This window comes from Brienomyrus brachyistius, chromosome 1, assembly GCF_023856365.1.
Source record: "Brienomyrus brachyistius isolate T26 chromosome 1, BBRACH_0.4, whole genome shotgun sequence".
In the NCBI taxonomy this organism is placed as follows: domain Eukaryota; kingdom Metazoa; phylum Chordata; class Actinopteri; order Osteoglossiformes; family Mormyridae; genus Brienomyrus; species Brienomyrus brachyistius.
Window position 1 is genome coordinate 344160 of NC_064533.1, and position 14882 is coordinate 359041.

Sequence of the window (14882 nt, forward strand, 5' to 3'; positions counted from 1 at the left end):
ACGAAGAAGATGGCGAAAAAGTAGACTTCAGCCTCGTAATGTACTTACATGTAGCTTAAATGTAGGTTTATTACATTAGCAACACAGAGCACCTCATTTGCCCGTGTACTCACGCTTCAAGAAACGCTCAGACAACTGTGCAGGGGTACGCAAAACCGTTTATTCAACATTTTCCATATTTAACGTTTGAAATCACTTTTTGGCTGTGTCTCATTTATCTATGCCAAGTATGAAACGCGTAGCAATTCCCCCGCATATTCCACTGTCGAGTAAATAGTTTAAACTCCCTCCCCCTCCCTTCAATCAGGTCCTAACGCACAGCAACTCTCGCCTGTAAATAATTTCTAACAGCTGCATGGAGATGTCGGTGCTATTGAATCCCCGACCAGTCTGTGATGAAGGCAAACTCGTGCCGCACAAAAAACGTGAACCGTCCGAATATATAATCAGTATGTGAAAAGCACGAGTTAAAACTGTATCTGAGACAATGCGTTTTAAAGCAATTGCGATTTAAAGCAATAATAATTAACGAACTACCGGTAACTTACATAAAATTACGACTCATACATCTTACAAAAATCAGCTACAACAGACAAAAAGCTACAACGAACGTTTGGGTAAATAAAACCAGACTTGTACACATAAAATTGCAATGGCAACTTGCAAAGAGCTACAATATTTAATGCTTTGGCTTGTGTATATAGTAATAGGCAACTGCTGAAATGCGGAGTCCCCGTTAAATTATAAACATACAAAAGGGAGGAGACCCCAAATTCTCTGGGTTACACCATAAAAAAAGTGTCATGATTTGTCACACGCCACATTCCCGGGATTGTTTACATCTTAGGGAAATTGTCTGGTCACTTTTTTTTTAAGAGAGATAAGTGGTGGTTATTCTTGGAGTGAAACACTTTGGAACAGGATGAAAACAGACTACGGTGGAAAAAGGTTCTCAACAGTGGGGAATTCTAAATGATCAATAACATTTTAAAGTAACATTGTAAGGGTACACACAGCACTCCTAACCAAAGAAAAGTGCTTTTTTCCCCCCCCAAAACCCATATATCCTCACACCAGCCACCCCAGAAAACCTCCCTTCACAGGGCAGGCACCACACTTCATAAAACAGCCGTTTCATCAGACATTAAAAAAGGCTTGTACATACTTGCTGAGGAACAGGACGTGTATGTGGGAATACCCAAACCACTTCATGAATGTCAGGCTCATCAACCCAAACCAAATCCCAGACAAATTACAAGATGTTTAAGATGAGGGGGAAAAGAAGTCCCTCTGAGGGGTGAGCAGATGGCATCAGTGTTCATGGGTGAGCAGTGAGCCCACTGCATACTGCAAGGAACCTCCCACCCTGCCCAACACACCGTCGTCCTACTAGATCCACAGTCAAACAGGCCAGATTTTGAGGAAATTACGGAGTCCATAGCTATAGAAGGACAACATATGCAACAGTGATTCTGGATAAGTACAAGTGTACGCGAATGTGCAGGTGGAAAGCACATATCCACAGGAATCTGGGAATCACGTGGTATAGCGATCCTGAAAGAAGAGAAACCACAGTAAGCCAAGAATTCAATGCAATGAGATCTTCACCTACAACAGGACATGGGCAGCTGCTGCTGCTGCTTCCATCCTCACATACCTGGATGGATGACATGACTCCACTGGCCATCACAGAGAGCTTCCCGGCAACCGACTTCACTCCCAGCTTCAGCTGTGAAATGTCTGGCGTGTTGGGGAGGACATTTGTCAGGCTGTAGGATCCTGGAGGTGAGCAGCAGCAGTCATTTTCAGTCAGGAATGATTATCAGGACATTAGACGGCCAATAAAAATGGACCCAATACAGACAAATGAGAAGACTCTTTATCCAAAATGGCTGCCACTTTACTTTTTCTAAAGCATTTTGATTTTGTGCCCCCAAAGTGGTTAAGTCAACTCTCTCTTCCCTAAATTACTGCTCCTGTCTTTATTACTCACCAGTTTGCTTCTTCTGATCATCGAACAAGTCTGCCGAGCTGATGGCTGAGCTGCTGGAGAACCTCTCCAGTCTGGTCCGCGCCTCGTACTGGACCAGAGAGAGAGAGACAACTCGTCTGTCATGGATCCCAAGCAGGGCACTGCACATCCTGAGCCAATAGGCATTCAGAGGCGGGAGTACATGCTACTTAATACCATATTTAGGTGTTCTACCCAAACTTCGTATTTGGTACTCGTCTATCTGATATCAGGTTTTTCCACCAAAACAGCAGACAAACTGTCCAACCATTTTCTAACCACTGATCCACTTAGCAAACACTACACTGCTTTACATGTATTCCTATCACCACCCTGGCAAATCCTACGTTTTCCAGGTGCCACAGAGCTTAGATCTCTTTGGAGATATGAAAGTCACACTAATTTAGCTGAATATGGCAGAAACACAGTCAATGGCAGTGATCTGGGCTAATAAATGTAGACTGAAGGCACCTTAACCAACAGTGACCGGACATTAAACACAGTCACCCAAAGAATAGCCCTACTTTCAAAAGAGAGAAGCTATACACGGTTTGGATGAGGACATACAATGCAAGCTGGTGTGGCTCAGCAGGTTAAATCTGTGTACATGGGATGGGAAGGTTGCCAGTTTAAAATTCTATGTTTGGCAGAAGAGTCACATTGCTACTGGGTCCTTGAGCAAAGGCCCTTAAAAATGCACCAGTGACACCGAAAAAAATGGCCTGACCCTGTGCTGGGACCCCAAGCTTCGCTCTCACCTGTATTTGTATGTGTGTGTACGTCTAAAAGGAAAGACTGGATGTGCTAAAAGCAGCATTCCAATGTACCTGTAAATACAATTCTATAAGTGCCCAATAAAGCATCATCTAAAGTTTCATTTCAAACTAATACTATGACACCCAAGAAGGCAGTTTCCTTACAAAACAGCACGAACACTGACACTCTGAATACTCAGCTGAGGACTGCAGGGCAGACAAGCCACAGGTCTGCATGTGTACACAAACATGTTTGCGTAAAACTTGCCTCCGAGTTATCCTGTTTCCCAAAGTACATGTCAGATGAGATGGCCTTCACGTCACCGAACTTCCTCTGAGCCTCATCAGAAGCACTGCTAGACTCACAGTCATACTTGCGCCTCGTCGTAGCCCTGTGTCCAGAGCAGGGCATGGCATGCGATAAAGGCGGCGGCAAGGAATGGGGAGAATATCCACTGAAGGGTTTAAGCTCTACTCCAGGCAGTGCCAACAACGTGCCAGCTGATAGCTCAAAACAAAAAGGTTACCGGTGCTGCCCAAAATCAGACCGTACTATTGAAAAGTGCTCATCTACCTACACATGTGACTGACGCCATACCTCTCGTCCAGCAAAGGGGTCTTGGAAATGAGGAGCACATCCGGCTCTGACTTTCTGTTCTCCGTCTTCCAGGAACTCTCTCCAGGCCCGGCCCAGTTGGAGAAGAACTGACTGGAGGGTTCTGCAGGCTCGTCCGTGTATTTGGGGGACAGCCTGCAATGTAAAGGGGCATATGCCGCAGCCAGCCTTCATTCCCCACTACAGAACTAACAGCCTGACATGACGCTTATGCTTAGATTCCTACACAGCATGTAGGCTGTAATGTGCCCATTGGCCTTGTACATCACTTTGGACTAAAGCATCAGCTAAATACATAAAACGCAAACGTAAAGGAAGGAGCTCATGCAATGCAGGCAGGGGGACAGGGTGCCGCTTAGGTCGACCTCTGCTTACACGTGGAGTTTAACAGCACCCCAGTCTTTAGGAGCCAGCATGCATATTGCTTGGCGCTAACTTCACTCTTCACTGCTTCATCTTACGAAGTATTTGATTAATATGTCGTTGGGTATTTCACTGTCAGTAAGTGGTCATCACTACACTGTCAGGCTACGCAATAATCAATTCAGCCCTTTAAGGCTATTTGAACTGTAGAATATATATCAAAGTATTTCAGAAAATACGTATTACTTAGTATAACTGCAAATTATCTAGTGCTGCATTTGCTAACCCATAAACAGTTTTTTACCAGGTAAGGTGTTGTCACCCACAAAACTGATTGAATAAGTAGGTTGATCAATTTTTGTGTATTAATGTGACAAGAAAATAGGCAAAAGTGATCTTTCACATATAACAAACAATGATCTGTGGCTAAGTAACTTTCACAGCTAAATGACTGATTAAGACAGATCCTGCACAGGCACAGAGAAAACCCATCATGTCGAGACATTTTCCATGTTCAGCACCTGGAGGAGAAGGTGCCCTCCTCCTCCTCTGTGTACTTCCGTCCTCTGGAGGTCTGGATCACAGATGGCGCCTCCTGCTGGATGATGTGCATGTCTGACAGCACGGAGTGGGACACGCCACTAAGCACCAGAGGAGTGAACAAGGTAGGTGTGAGGAAAAGGCTTGTAAACAGCAAGTGCAGCAGATAATGCGATAACCCAGACCAAGCCAGGCAAGGCTGGCAGAGCCCGCATCAGCACACCTCCGGCTGCCAAGTCCCATGCCTAATCTTTCCACCTGCTCCTTCTTCTTCCCTTCAAGGTTCTTCATCTTGCTCTCCTCCTTCTTCCTCTGGGTCTCTAGGTCCTTGTAAGCCAGATGCATCGAAGAAGTTCTATGAGGAATTGAAGGAGAGGCAGACTGAAGACAAGACAGGAGACGCAACCGACAGAACCTGGCTGTGTGGAGTGGCAGCCTAAAGATAGACAGGTGCGGCACACAGATGGAAGCAGGTTGTACGGAAAGGCAGCCTAAACATAAAGACAGGAGAGGCAGACAGATGGAAGCAGGCTGAAGACAAGGCAGTGCTCACATGTTCTCCTCGGCCGGGTTGATCATCTTGGCAGTGGCCTCCCGATGCTCCCGCAGCTTGTCCACAGCTTGGGCCCGTTTCTCCTGCTCTGAGAAGCTCTGACCGCTTACCTTCTGAGCCCCCAAACCACCCTTCTTGGTGGCCATCTGACACACAGGAAAGAAAGATCACATGTACAGTTATACAGACATTTACATACATCATACATTCAGGCAAGAAAATACCTCGCATTTTAACCTGTACACCAAAAATAGTGTTAGCATATAAAGATTAAAATATGCATTTACACTGTTACCACAATTGATTGTCACACATATTGTTTTTAAAGGTGAATGCGTACTTGCATACCAGTCATGTCCATCCCTGCTAATATTTGCTTTCCGTCGGCTGTCTGTAGCCATGGCACCTTCAGTGCCCCTCCGCCGCGTGCATGCCCGGCCGCATGGTGGCCGTGGCTAACTACAGCCGACGTCCGGCACATTCGGTTTAAGTTACTAGGCAATTCTCACAAGACCTAGATGTTTATGGTATAAACTTATTAACGTAGCATTTCTTATTTAAAATGCATAATTGTATTATTGGCCACGGGTATTACTGTTTTTAATTCATTTTGTTTTGGTATAAATTACTAAGTCATGGATTTGCTTTCCCCTAATCCTTTCTTCCCCCCATCGGAATTGTGTATTTTAGTATGCAAATTATAGTCAATGCATTATAGACACTCCTCACTTAACTGATTTCTGTTCCTACGACTAGGTTGTTAAAAGACGTGGTCGATAAACGAGGAGCCTCCACTTACAGATATTTCAAGCACAACGTACCAGTAGTGGGTTTGTGTCAATCATATTTACATAGTTTTAATGTCACCATTGCAACATTTAACATTTTTAGGATATTTATATTTTAATTTATACAGTAGAGTACTATACACTGTGATGCACAGTACAGAGTAAATCAGCTCTAATATACATTACTGAGGTTTGCACACTGCAAATACAGGTAATCGTTTATTCTGAATAAAGAAAAGACCTAAAGGAAACTCCAACTTGCTTCAAGTTTCATATCTCCATGATTCCATTGAATTGGTGAACAAAATTTTCCACTGCTTCTACATCTGTGCTTGCTGCCTCACTACTGATACTCCGACTATGCAGGTTGAATCTCCAACTATACAAATTTACAGAAAAATATATGCAGTCTGGGAGATTGAGAACGCTACTGTAGTGAATACTGACCAACGGCGGGAACGAGAGACTGAGAAAGGGTGACGAGATGAGATGCCTGACACCGAGATGCTATGCTGCCGTTTCCACAAACAAAGTTCTCGCACAGCTTACAAAACAAACTAGTCAGAGAGCTGGTCGCAAGTCCGCTTGGTTGTTAGACAGGTAGTTCATGGAGAGAGGAGTGTCTGTGGTCACATTGACGCAGGACTATCGTGAATTCTGTTTTTATATAATGCAACGTAAAATGGAAATCCCCGGTTTAAGCCATAACATTATAATGATTAGGAATTATTTAAGACTGATATAGCAGAGGACAGGAGAGTATAATCTTCAGATCTTTCTAACAAATAGTCTCGCCCCCGGATTTACTAAGGCAGCTACATACCAGGTAGATTTAAAAATAAAGTGCGCCTATCAGAGATCATCGGTGTGGACCACCAGGGCGGGGGCTGGACTACAGCAACATTGTGATGTGTGTCAGTCGTCAGCCCAACCCTGACATGCACACACACCATTAAAGTCCAGTGTGTCCCCGTACATGTGGTCAGACTACTATTGCAGACATACCGTTTTTTTGACAGCAGCTGGCTTCTTCTTGATCAGTGAAGAGGCCTCTGTTAAAGCCAAATGAGACGCCATGAGTTTGAGGAAATGCAACAGCATGACATGACAGACACAGTGAGCCTACAGCTTCCTAGAAAAGGCAGTGTAACCTGGCTATGCCACACACAGGCCGGGGCCACGAGGCGGGCACAGCCACACACACACACACAGGCCGGGGCCACGAGGCGGGCACAGCCACACACACACACACACACACACACACACACACACAGGCCGGGGCCACGAGGCGGGCACAGCCACACACACACACACACACACACACACACACACACAGGCCGGGGCCACGAGGCGGGCACAGCCACACACACACACACACACACACACACACAGGCCGGGGCCACGAGGCGGGCACAGCCACACACACACACACACACACACACACAGGCCGGGGCCACGAGGCGGGCACAGCCACACACACACACACACACACAGGCCGGGGCCACGAGGCGGGCACAGCCACACACACACACACACACACACACACACAGGCCGGGGCCACGAGGCGGGCACAGCCACACACACACACACACACACACACACACACACACACACACACACACACACACACACACACACAGGCCGGGGCCACGAGGCGGGCACAGCCACACACACACACAGGCCGGGGCCACGAGGCGGGCACAGCCACACACACACACACACACACAGGCCGGGGCCACGAGGCGGGCACAGCCACACACACACACAGGCCGGGGCCACGAGGCGGGCACAGCCACACACACACACAGGCCGGGGCCACGAGGCGGGCACAGCCACACACACACACAGGCCGGGGCCACGAGGCGGGCACAGCCACACACACACACAGGCCGGGGCCACGAGGCGGGCACAGCCACACACACACACAGGCCGGGGCCACGAGGCGGGCACAGCCACACACACACACAGGCCGGGGCCACGAGGCGGGCACAGCCACACACACACACAGGCCGGGGCCACGAGGCGGGCACAGCCACACACACACACACACACACAGGCCGGGGCCACGAGGCGGGCACAGCCACACACACAGGCCGGGGCCACGAGGCGGGCACAGCCACACACACAGGCCGGGGCCACGAGGCGGGCACAGCCACACACACAGGCCGGGGCCACGAGGCGGGCACAGCCACACACACAGGCCGGGGCCACGAGGCGGGCACAGCCACACACACAGGCCGGGGCCACGAGGCGGGCACAGCCACACACACAGGCCGGGGCCACGAGGCGGGCACAGCCACACACACAGGCCGGGGCCACGAGGCGGGCACAGCCACACACACACACACACAGGCCGGGGCCACGAGGCGGGCACAGCCACACACACACACACACACAGGCCGGGGCCACGAGGCGGGCACAGCCACACACACACACACACACACACACACACACACACAGGCCGGGGCCACGAGGCGGGCACAGCCACACACACACACACACAGGCCGGGGCCACGAGGCGGGCACAGCCACACACACACACACACAGGCCGGGGCCACGAGGCGGGCACAGCCACACACACACACACAGGCCGGGGCCACGAGGCGGGCACAGCCATACACACACACACACACACACACACACACACACAGGCCGGGGCCACGAGGCGGGCACAGCCACACACACACACACACACACACACACACACACACACACAGGCCGGGGCCACGAGGCGGGCACAGCCACACACACACACACACACACACAGGCCGGGGCCACGAGGCGGGCACAGCCACACACACAGGCCGGGGCCACGAGGCGGGCACAGCCACACACACACACACACAGGCCGGGGCCACGAGGCGGGCACAGCCACACACACACACACACACACACACACACACACGCCGGGGCCACGAGGCGGGCACAGCCACACACACACACACACACACACACACAGGCCGGGGCCACGAGGCGGGCACAGCCACACAAACACACACAGGCCGGGGCCACGAGGCGGGCACAGCCACAAACACACACAGGCCGGGGCCACGAGGCGGGCACAGCCACAAACACACACAGGCCGGGGGCAGGAGGCGGGCACAGCCACAAACACACACAGGCCGGGGGCAGGAGGCGGGCACAGCCACAAACACACACAGGCCGGGGGCCACGAGGCGGGCACAGCCACAAACACACACAGGCCGGGGCCACGAGGCGGGCACAGCCACAAACACACACAGGCCGGGGCCACGAGGCGGGCACAGCCACAAACACACACAGGCCGGGGCCACGAGGCGGGCACAGCCACAAACACACACAGGCCGGGGCCACGAGGCGGGCACAGCCACACACACAGGCCGGGGCCACGAGGCGGGCACAGCCACACACACACACACACACAGGCCGGGGCCACGAGGCGGGCACAGCCACACACACACACACACACACACACACACACACACACACACACAGGCCGGGGCCACGAGGCGGGCACAGCCACACACACACACACAGGCCGGGGCCACGAGGCGGGCACAGCCACACACACACACACACACACACACACACACAGGCCGGGGCCACGAGGCGGGCACAGCCACACACACACACACACACACACACACACACACAGGCCGGGGCCACGAGGCGGGCACAGCCACACACACACACACACACAGGCCGGGGCCACGAGGCGGGCACAGCCACACACACACACACACACACACACAGGCCGGGGCCACGAGGCGGGCACAGCCACACACACACACACACACACACACACACACACAGGCCGGGGCCACGAGGCGGGCACAGCCACACACACACAGGCCGGGGCCACGAGGCGGGCACAGCCACACAAACACACACAGGCCGGGGCCACGAGGCGGGCACAGCCACACACACACACACACACACACACACACACAGGCCGGGGCCACGAGGCGGGCACAGCCACACACACACACACACACACACACACACACACACACACACACACACACACACACACACAGGCCGGGGCCACGAGGCGGGCACAGCCACACACACACACAGGCCGGGGCCACGAGGCGGGCACAGCCACACACACACACAGGCCGGGGCCTCGAGGCGGGCACAGCCACACAAACACACACAGGCCGGGGCCTCGAGGCGGGCACAGCCACACAAACACACACAGGCCGGGGCCTCGAGGCGGGCACAGCCACACAAACACACACAGGCCGGGGCCACGAGGCGGGCACAGCCACACAAACACACACAGGCCGGGGCCACGAGGCGGGCACAGCCACACACACACACACACAGGCCGGGGCCACGAGGCGGGCACAGCCACACACACACACACACACACACACACACACACACACACACACAGGCCGGGGCCACGAGGCGGGCACAGCCACACACACACACACACAAGCCGGGGCCACGAGGCGGGCACAGCCACACAGCCACACAGCCACACACACACACACACACACACACAAGCCGGGGCCACGAGGCGGGCACAGCCACACACACACACAGGCCGGGGCCACGAGGCGGGCACAGCCACACACACACACACACAGGCCGGGGCCACGAGGCGGGCACAGCCACACACACACACACACACACACACACACACACAGGCCGGGGCCACGAGGCGGGCACAGCCACACACACACACACACAGGCCGGGGCCACGAGGCGGGCACAGCCACACAAACACACACAGGCCGGGGCCACGAGGCGGGCACAGCCACACACACACACAGGCCGGGGCCACGAGGCGGGCACAGCCACACACACACACACACACAAGCCGGGGCCACGAGGCGGGCACAGCCACACACACACACACACAGGCCGGGGCCACGAGGCGGGCACAGCCACACACACACACACACACACACACACACAGGCCGGGGCCGCGAGGCGGGCACAGCCACACACACACACACACACACACACACACAGGCCGGGGCCGCGAGGCGGGCACAGCCACACACACACACACACACACACACACACACACACACACAGGCCGGGGCCACGAGGCGGGCACAGCCACACACACACACACACACACACACACACACAGGCCGGGGCCACGAGGCGGGCACAGCCACACACACACACAGGCCGGGGCCACGAGGCGGGCACAGCCACACAAACACACACAGGCCGGGGCCACGAGGCGGGCACAGCCACACAAACACACACAGGCCAGGGCCACGAGGCGGGCACAGCCACACAAACACACACAGGCCGGGGCCACGAGGCGGGCACAGCCACACACACACACAGGCCGGGGCCACGAGGCGGGCACAGCCACACACACACACAGGCCGGGGCCACGAGGCGGGCACAGCCACACACACACACAGGCCGGGGCCACGAGGCGGGCACAGCCACAAACACACACAGGCCGGGGCCACGAGGCGGGCACAGCCACACAGACTGGGGGCAGGAGGCGGACCTGCTCATGCTGCAGCCAAAGCTAAACTAACAGTCAAGTCTGTAAAGGCAGTTTGCCACTTGGCACAGAAAATGACAGAGGACAGCTGAGTGGAGGAGGACTGGCTGTCTACCTTTATTTGGTGTAACTCCTGCAGGAGACAAGTCAGCTACAAAAAGACAAGAAAGAACTGTTACATGCCTGTCAGCACAACAGATTTCTCTTAAAAGGCCATTTGATACAGTAACCAGCTACCGACCACCACTTACCCAGTGCTGCCTTGGGGGAGACGCCCAGACGATCCACATTAGGCCCTTCCTCTGATTCGCCTACAGAGACAGATTACATTAGATAAATAGCAGCAAACAATTTATATAGCAACATACCTGACATCCTACAGCAGCCCACACAGGGGCGCATTCCCACAACCTCCATTGTACAATAACTGTATATATTCAAGGACCCTGTGAGGCTCTGGCCCCCCTGAATCTGCCAGGGTATCCGTGCCCCTACTGCGCCCTTGATCATCTAAATGTGTACAAAGACTTTGGCTAAGAAATAAAGCCATGTTCAGTTTAACAGTAATAATGCAGAGTTAACACTCATTGTGGGCCAGCCTACCATCATTGGTTTTGAGGCTCTCCTGGGTTCTGAGGTGCAGTGTTGCCGAGTGGTCCAGACTAGACTGGTCATCAGGACCTGCCTGCCAGTGGTAGCAGAACAGAATAGAACATATTGTCATTGCACAACATACAATGAAATCAAAAAATGCTACTTCTGATTGGTGTAAACTCAAACAATCACAGCAATAATACACAAAGACAAAAACTCAAATTCAGTCAAAGATAGTAGCAAAATTGGGAACTGTGAGTATGACAAATATGTACCTAACTACAACAAAACACCCTCAGCGTACTTAGACAGACAGATGCAAGCTAAGAATCAGCCCAATCAGGGGCATCAGGAAAGAGACTGCAAACCAACAGCAATGGCAAGAGGAGAGAGATGCCAGGGCAGTGCTAACAACGGCCTGCATGGGCACTGTGAAACACTCCAGCCACTAGGGGCAGTATATAAAAACACAGCTAACGTACAGGCACACAGACAAGACATACCTGCGTGTGCAAGGCAAAGAAATCCTCCGGTTTGTTCTGTGGTGATGTTGGGGAGATAGGAGCCTGGCTGTCCAGCCATAACTGGAAGAGTTATAACCCTTAATAGATCTCTTATTTTGGATAAAGGCTAAGCAACTTCACAATACAACACAACATTCTTATTTCAAGGCCACCTCATCCACACCACAATAACCCAGTGTGACACGACAGACATGCAGATATGGCACCAAATGGATCGGAAACATGCAGTACCTCTGTCCCATGCTGCCTAGTGGCCTGCATGGCCAGGGACTTGATCTTCTCTCGGTACAGCTGTGCAGCTCGGCTGTTGTATTTGGCATTGGCTGCGTTGGCTGTGCAGCCGTGCTGCTGGAAGAATGCCATCTGCGCAGACAGAGAGGGGATCATTTCCCCGTCCACAGATATGTAGAGAATGTGCCACTGCAGAGCCCTTAAAAATGGCGGCGGCAGCAGCAGCACTTGGTACATCACTTAGCAGGATACGCCAGCTTCTCGGGCAGGAGATGCTCACCGCATTGGCATTGCCGCCCACCTGCATGCAGCGCAGCTGGTACCAGGACCAGTTCGAGTCCAGCTCTGTGGATCTGCAAGACAGAATTCATATTCACACATCAAGAACACACCGATCAAGGTCTACTAAAATAAACTGAAATGCATCTCAAGCATGTCAAATTTATTCATAAGGAACCACAGAATCACTGCTTCCAGGGCTGCTGAAGTCCAAAACAGAACAGAAGTACACCAGCATAAAACATTAAGCAAGTCAGGCTAACAACAAAGGCTCTTATCAGGGGGGAGACAGGGCAGACAGCGTGTGTATATCTGAAGGGGTTTCGTAAAACTCGTTTAGAAAAAGGAAAGGTGTGTAGCCACGTCCTACCTGATGAAGGACAGGTGTACGCCAAGAGATCTGTGCGTGCCAGAGCAGTCGATACACAAGAAGACACCATAGGTGATGCTAGCCCAGCTGGGATTCTTAGCTTCACAGTCAAAACATGCCTGGCAAACAGGGAGAGAGTGAATGCCAGGCAGCTGCGAGGTTTGTCACAGGCCTTTGGGTATCTATAGATTAGGTTCTGTCCCTTGCCCCAAATATCTGACTGGAACTGTAGACACACGATTTTTAAGTGGATAAAATGGTGACATTAATGCCGTGTTCTGCTGGTTAAAGGTTCAGTTTAGTTAACCAAGAAAGTACGAGTCCCTTTCAGTAATATTTAGCATGCATAGGCCAGACAAATGACTTGTTAGACAGAGAAAATGTGGCAGAGGCCAAAAATCAAAAACCCGCCAGGAGAGAAGGTTAACAGTAAAAGATTACGATATCATTAAACACATGAAAATGTTTGCTTGAGGGAATTAACCATTTGAAGCATTTGCAACCTCTTAAAAATCACAATGCTGTGGTCAACAGAGGACTCAAAGCTAAAAAAAAAAACAAACTGGATAACTAGTAAGTAAGCTGAAATGAGTTGCACTCAGGGGAAAAAAAAGTACTATTATTAGTAACTTCATTTAAACCGGTCCATTGCGTCTGACACACTAGTACATATTCACATATGGTCTTCAAAGTCACTTAGAATACATCCACCTTAGAGCCCAGTAACGCCTTCCATTTTCTAACATAGCCGCCTTAACCAGTTTTGCGCGGTACGGTAAAATATTGCCTTAAACAATGGTTTTAGGGCGTTCATGCGTGTTATTTTTTACTTGCACGGTTTCACGGCCATGCGTCTAGATTCCGGATTAGGAAAAAAAACGATTTAGAAAAACGTTTCCTTAAAAACCTGTTCAGTACTTTGGCGTAAAGAGCACGAATATTTGACCAAAACAGTTTACTAACCAGCAATTACTAAATGTTTTATTGTAAAATATTCGTTTTATTGTAAAAACTTCGAAGGATTTTGACACTATCAGCAGGCCAAATAAAGATTACTATTTAACACTTAGGGAACTGTGTAAGTAGCTTCACTTAACGAAGGTGACATAACGAAGTTATATTCGTATTATATGTGGTCAATACTTTCAAGATTTTGCTGCCAAAGGTCCAATTTCCCCACCATATGTTAATGTCCGCTTGCTCACACACCAGCCACAGTGCGACGTGTCCAAAAACCCCAATGCTGTCAAAGGTCCAAAGCACCCGGGAGCCCCTTACAGACCAGCTCAAACCATTACCTTATTCGTGGGAACGGAGCGTAGCCGCTTGAAGATCGCGGTGATCTCCTGTTTGCTCGGTTCTGACATCTCGGTACCTGCTCCCGGGCTTCCAAACAACTAACCGAAGTTCACCTACCAAGAACCGACCGACGCCACATCAACTATCGCTCCGAGAGCCGGATGAATTTCCGCACTCTGCGTGATGACAGACACGTCAAAATAAATGACGTTTGAGGCGCATTCTTATTGGTCAAACGAAAGAACAAACGAGCGAGCCATTTCAGTGCATTATGGGAATCTGAGGTTGTCCATAAAACTACAAGAAAATAAGTGAAATAAGTGATAAGCAGCTATTGCCAGGAGATCGTATTTGAGTTTGTGGCCACTTTACCGCTACTGCCTTCATCTGCCTATCGCCTATTCTGTCCGCATGAATACGAAAAATAATTCATATCAGTACACTCGGAATACAAAAAATTGTCCATATTCATAGACTTAATTTCAGAAATAAAAAGT

The 14882-nt window shown here is 51.5% G+C and overlaps 2 protein-coding genes across 3 annotated transcripts; one reads left to right on the forward strand and one right to left on the reverse strand.

The window, feature by feature from the left end:
- Positions 1–140: 140 nt before the first annotated feature.
- Positions 141–14567, reverse strand: LOC125748970 (ADP-ribosylation factor GTPase-activating protein 3-like). The gene is made up of 17 exons (XM_049025762.1): positions 14385–14567; positions 13087–13205; positions 12718–12790; positions 12438–12569; positions 12186–12266; positions 11692–11773; positions 11340–11399; positions 11204–11239; positions 6632–6678; positions 4839–4984; positions 4509–4640; positions 4267–4386; positions 3365–3517; positions 3035–3158; positions 1994–2081; positions 1658–1779; positions 141–1554 (listed from the first exon to the last, which is right to left on the reverse strand). The coding sequence occupies exons 1-17, from the start codon at positions 14451–14453 to the stop codon at positions 1537–1539; spliced, it is 1602 nt and encodes a 533-aa protein (XP_048881719.1). The 5' UTR covers positions 14454–14567; the 3' UTR covers positions 141–1536.
- On the forward strand, positions 6726–11196 carry LOC125748954 (filaggrin-2-like). Of its 2 annotated transcripts, none has more exons than XM_049025715.1 (3): positions 6726–6838; positions 8175–8642; positions 9822–11196. In XM_049025715.1, the coding sequence occupies exons 1-3, from the start codon at positions 6784–6786 to the stop codon at positions 11114–11116; spliced, it is 1818 nt and encodes a 605-aa protein (XP_048881672.1). In that variant the 5' UTR covers positions 6726–6783; the 3' UTR covers positions 11117–11196. The 2 variants fall into 2 exon arrangements, with proteins under 2 accessions (XP_048881672.1, XP_048881684.1); XM_049025727.1 differs by lacking the exon at positions 8175–8642 and adding an exon at positions 9102–9513.
- Positions 14568–14882: the final 315 nt, after the last annotated feature.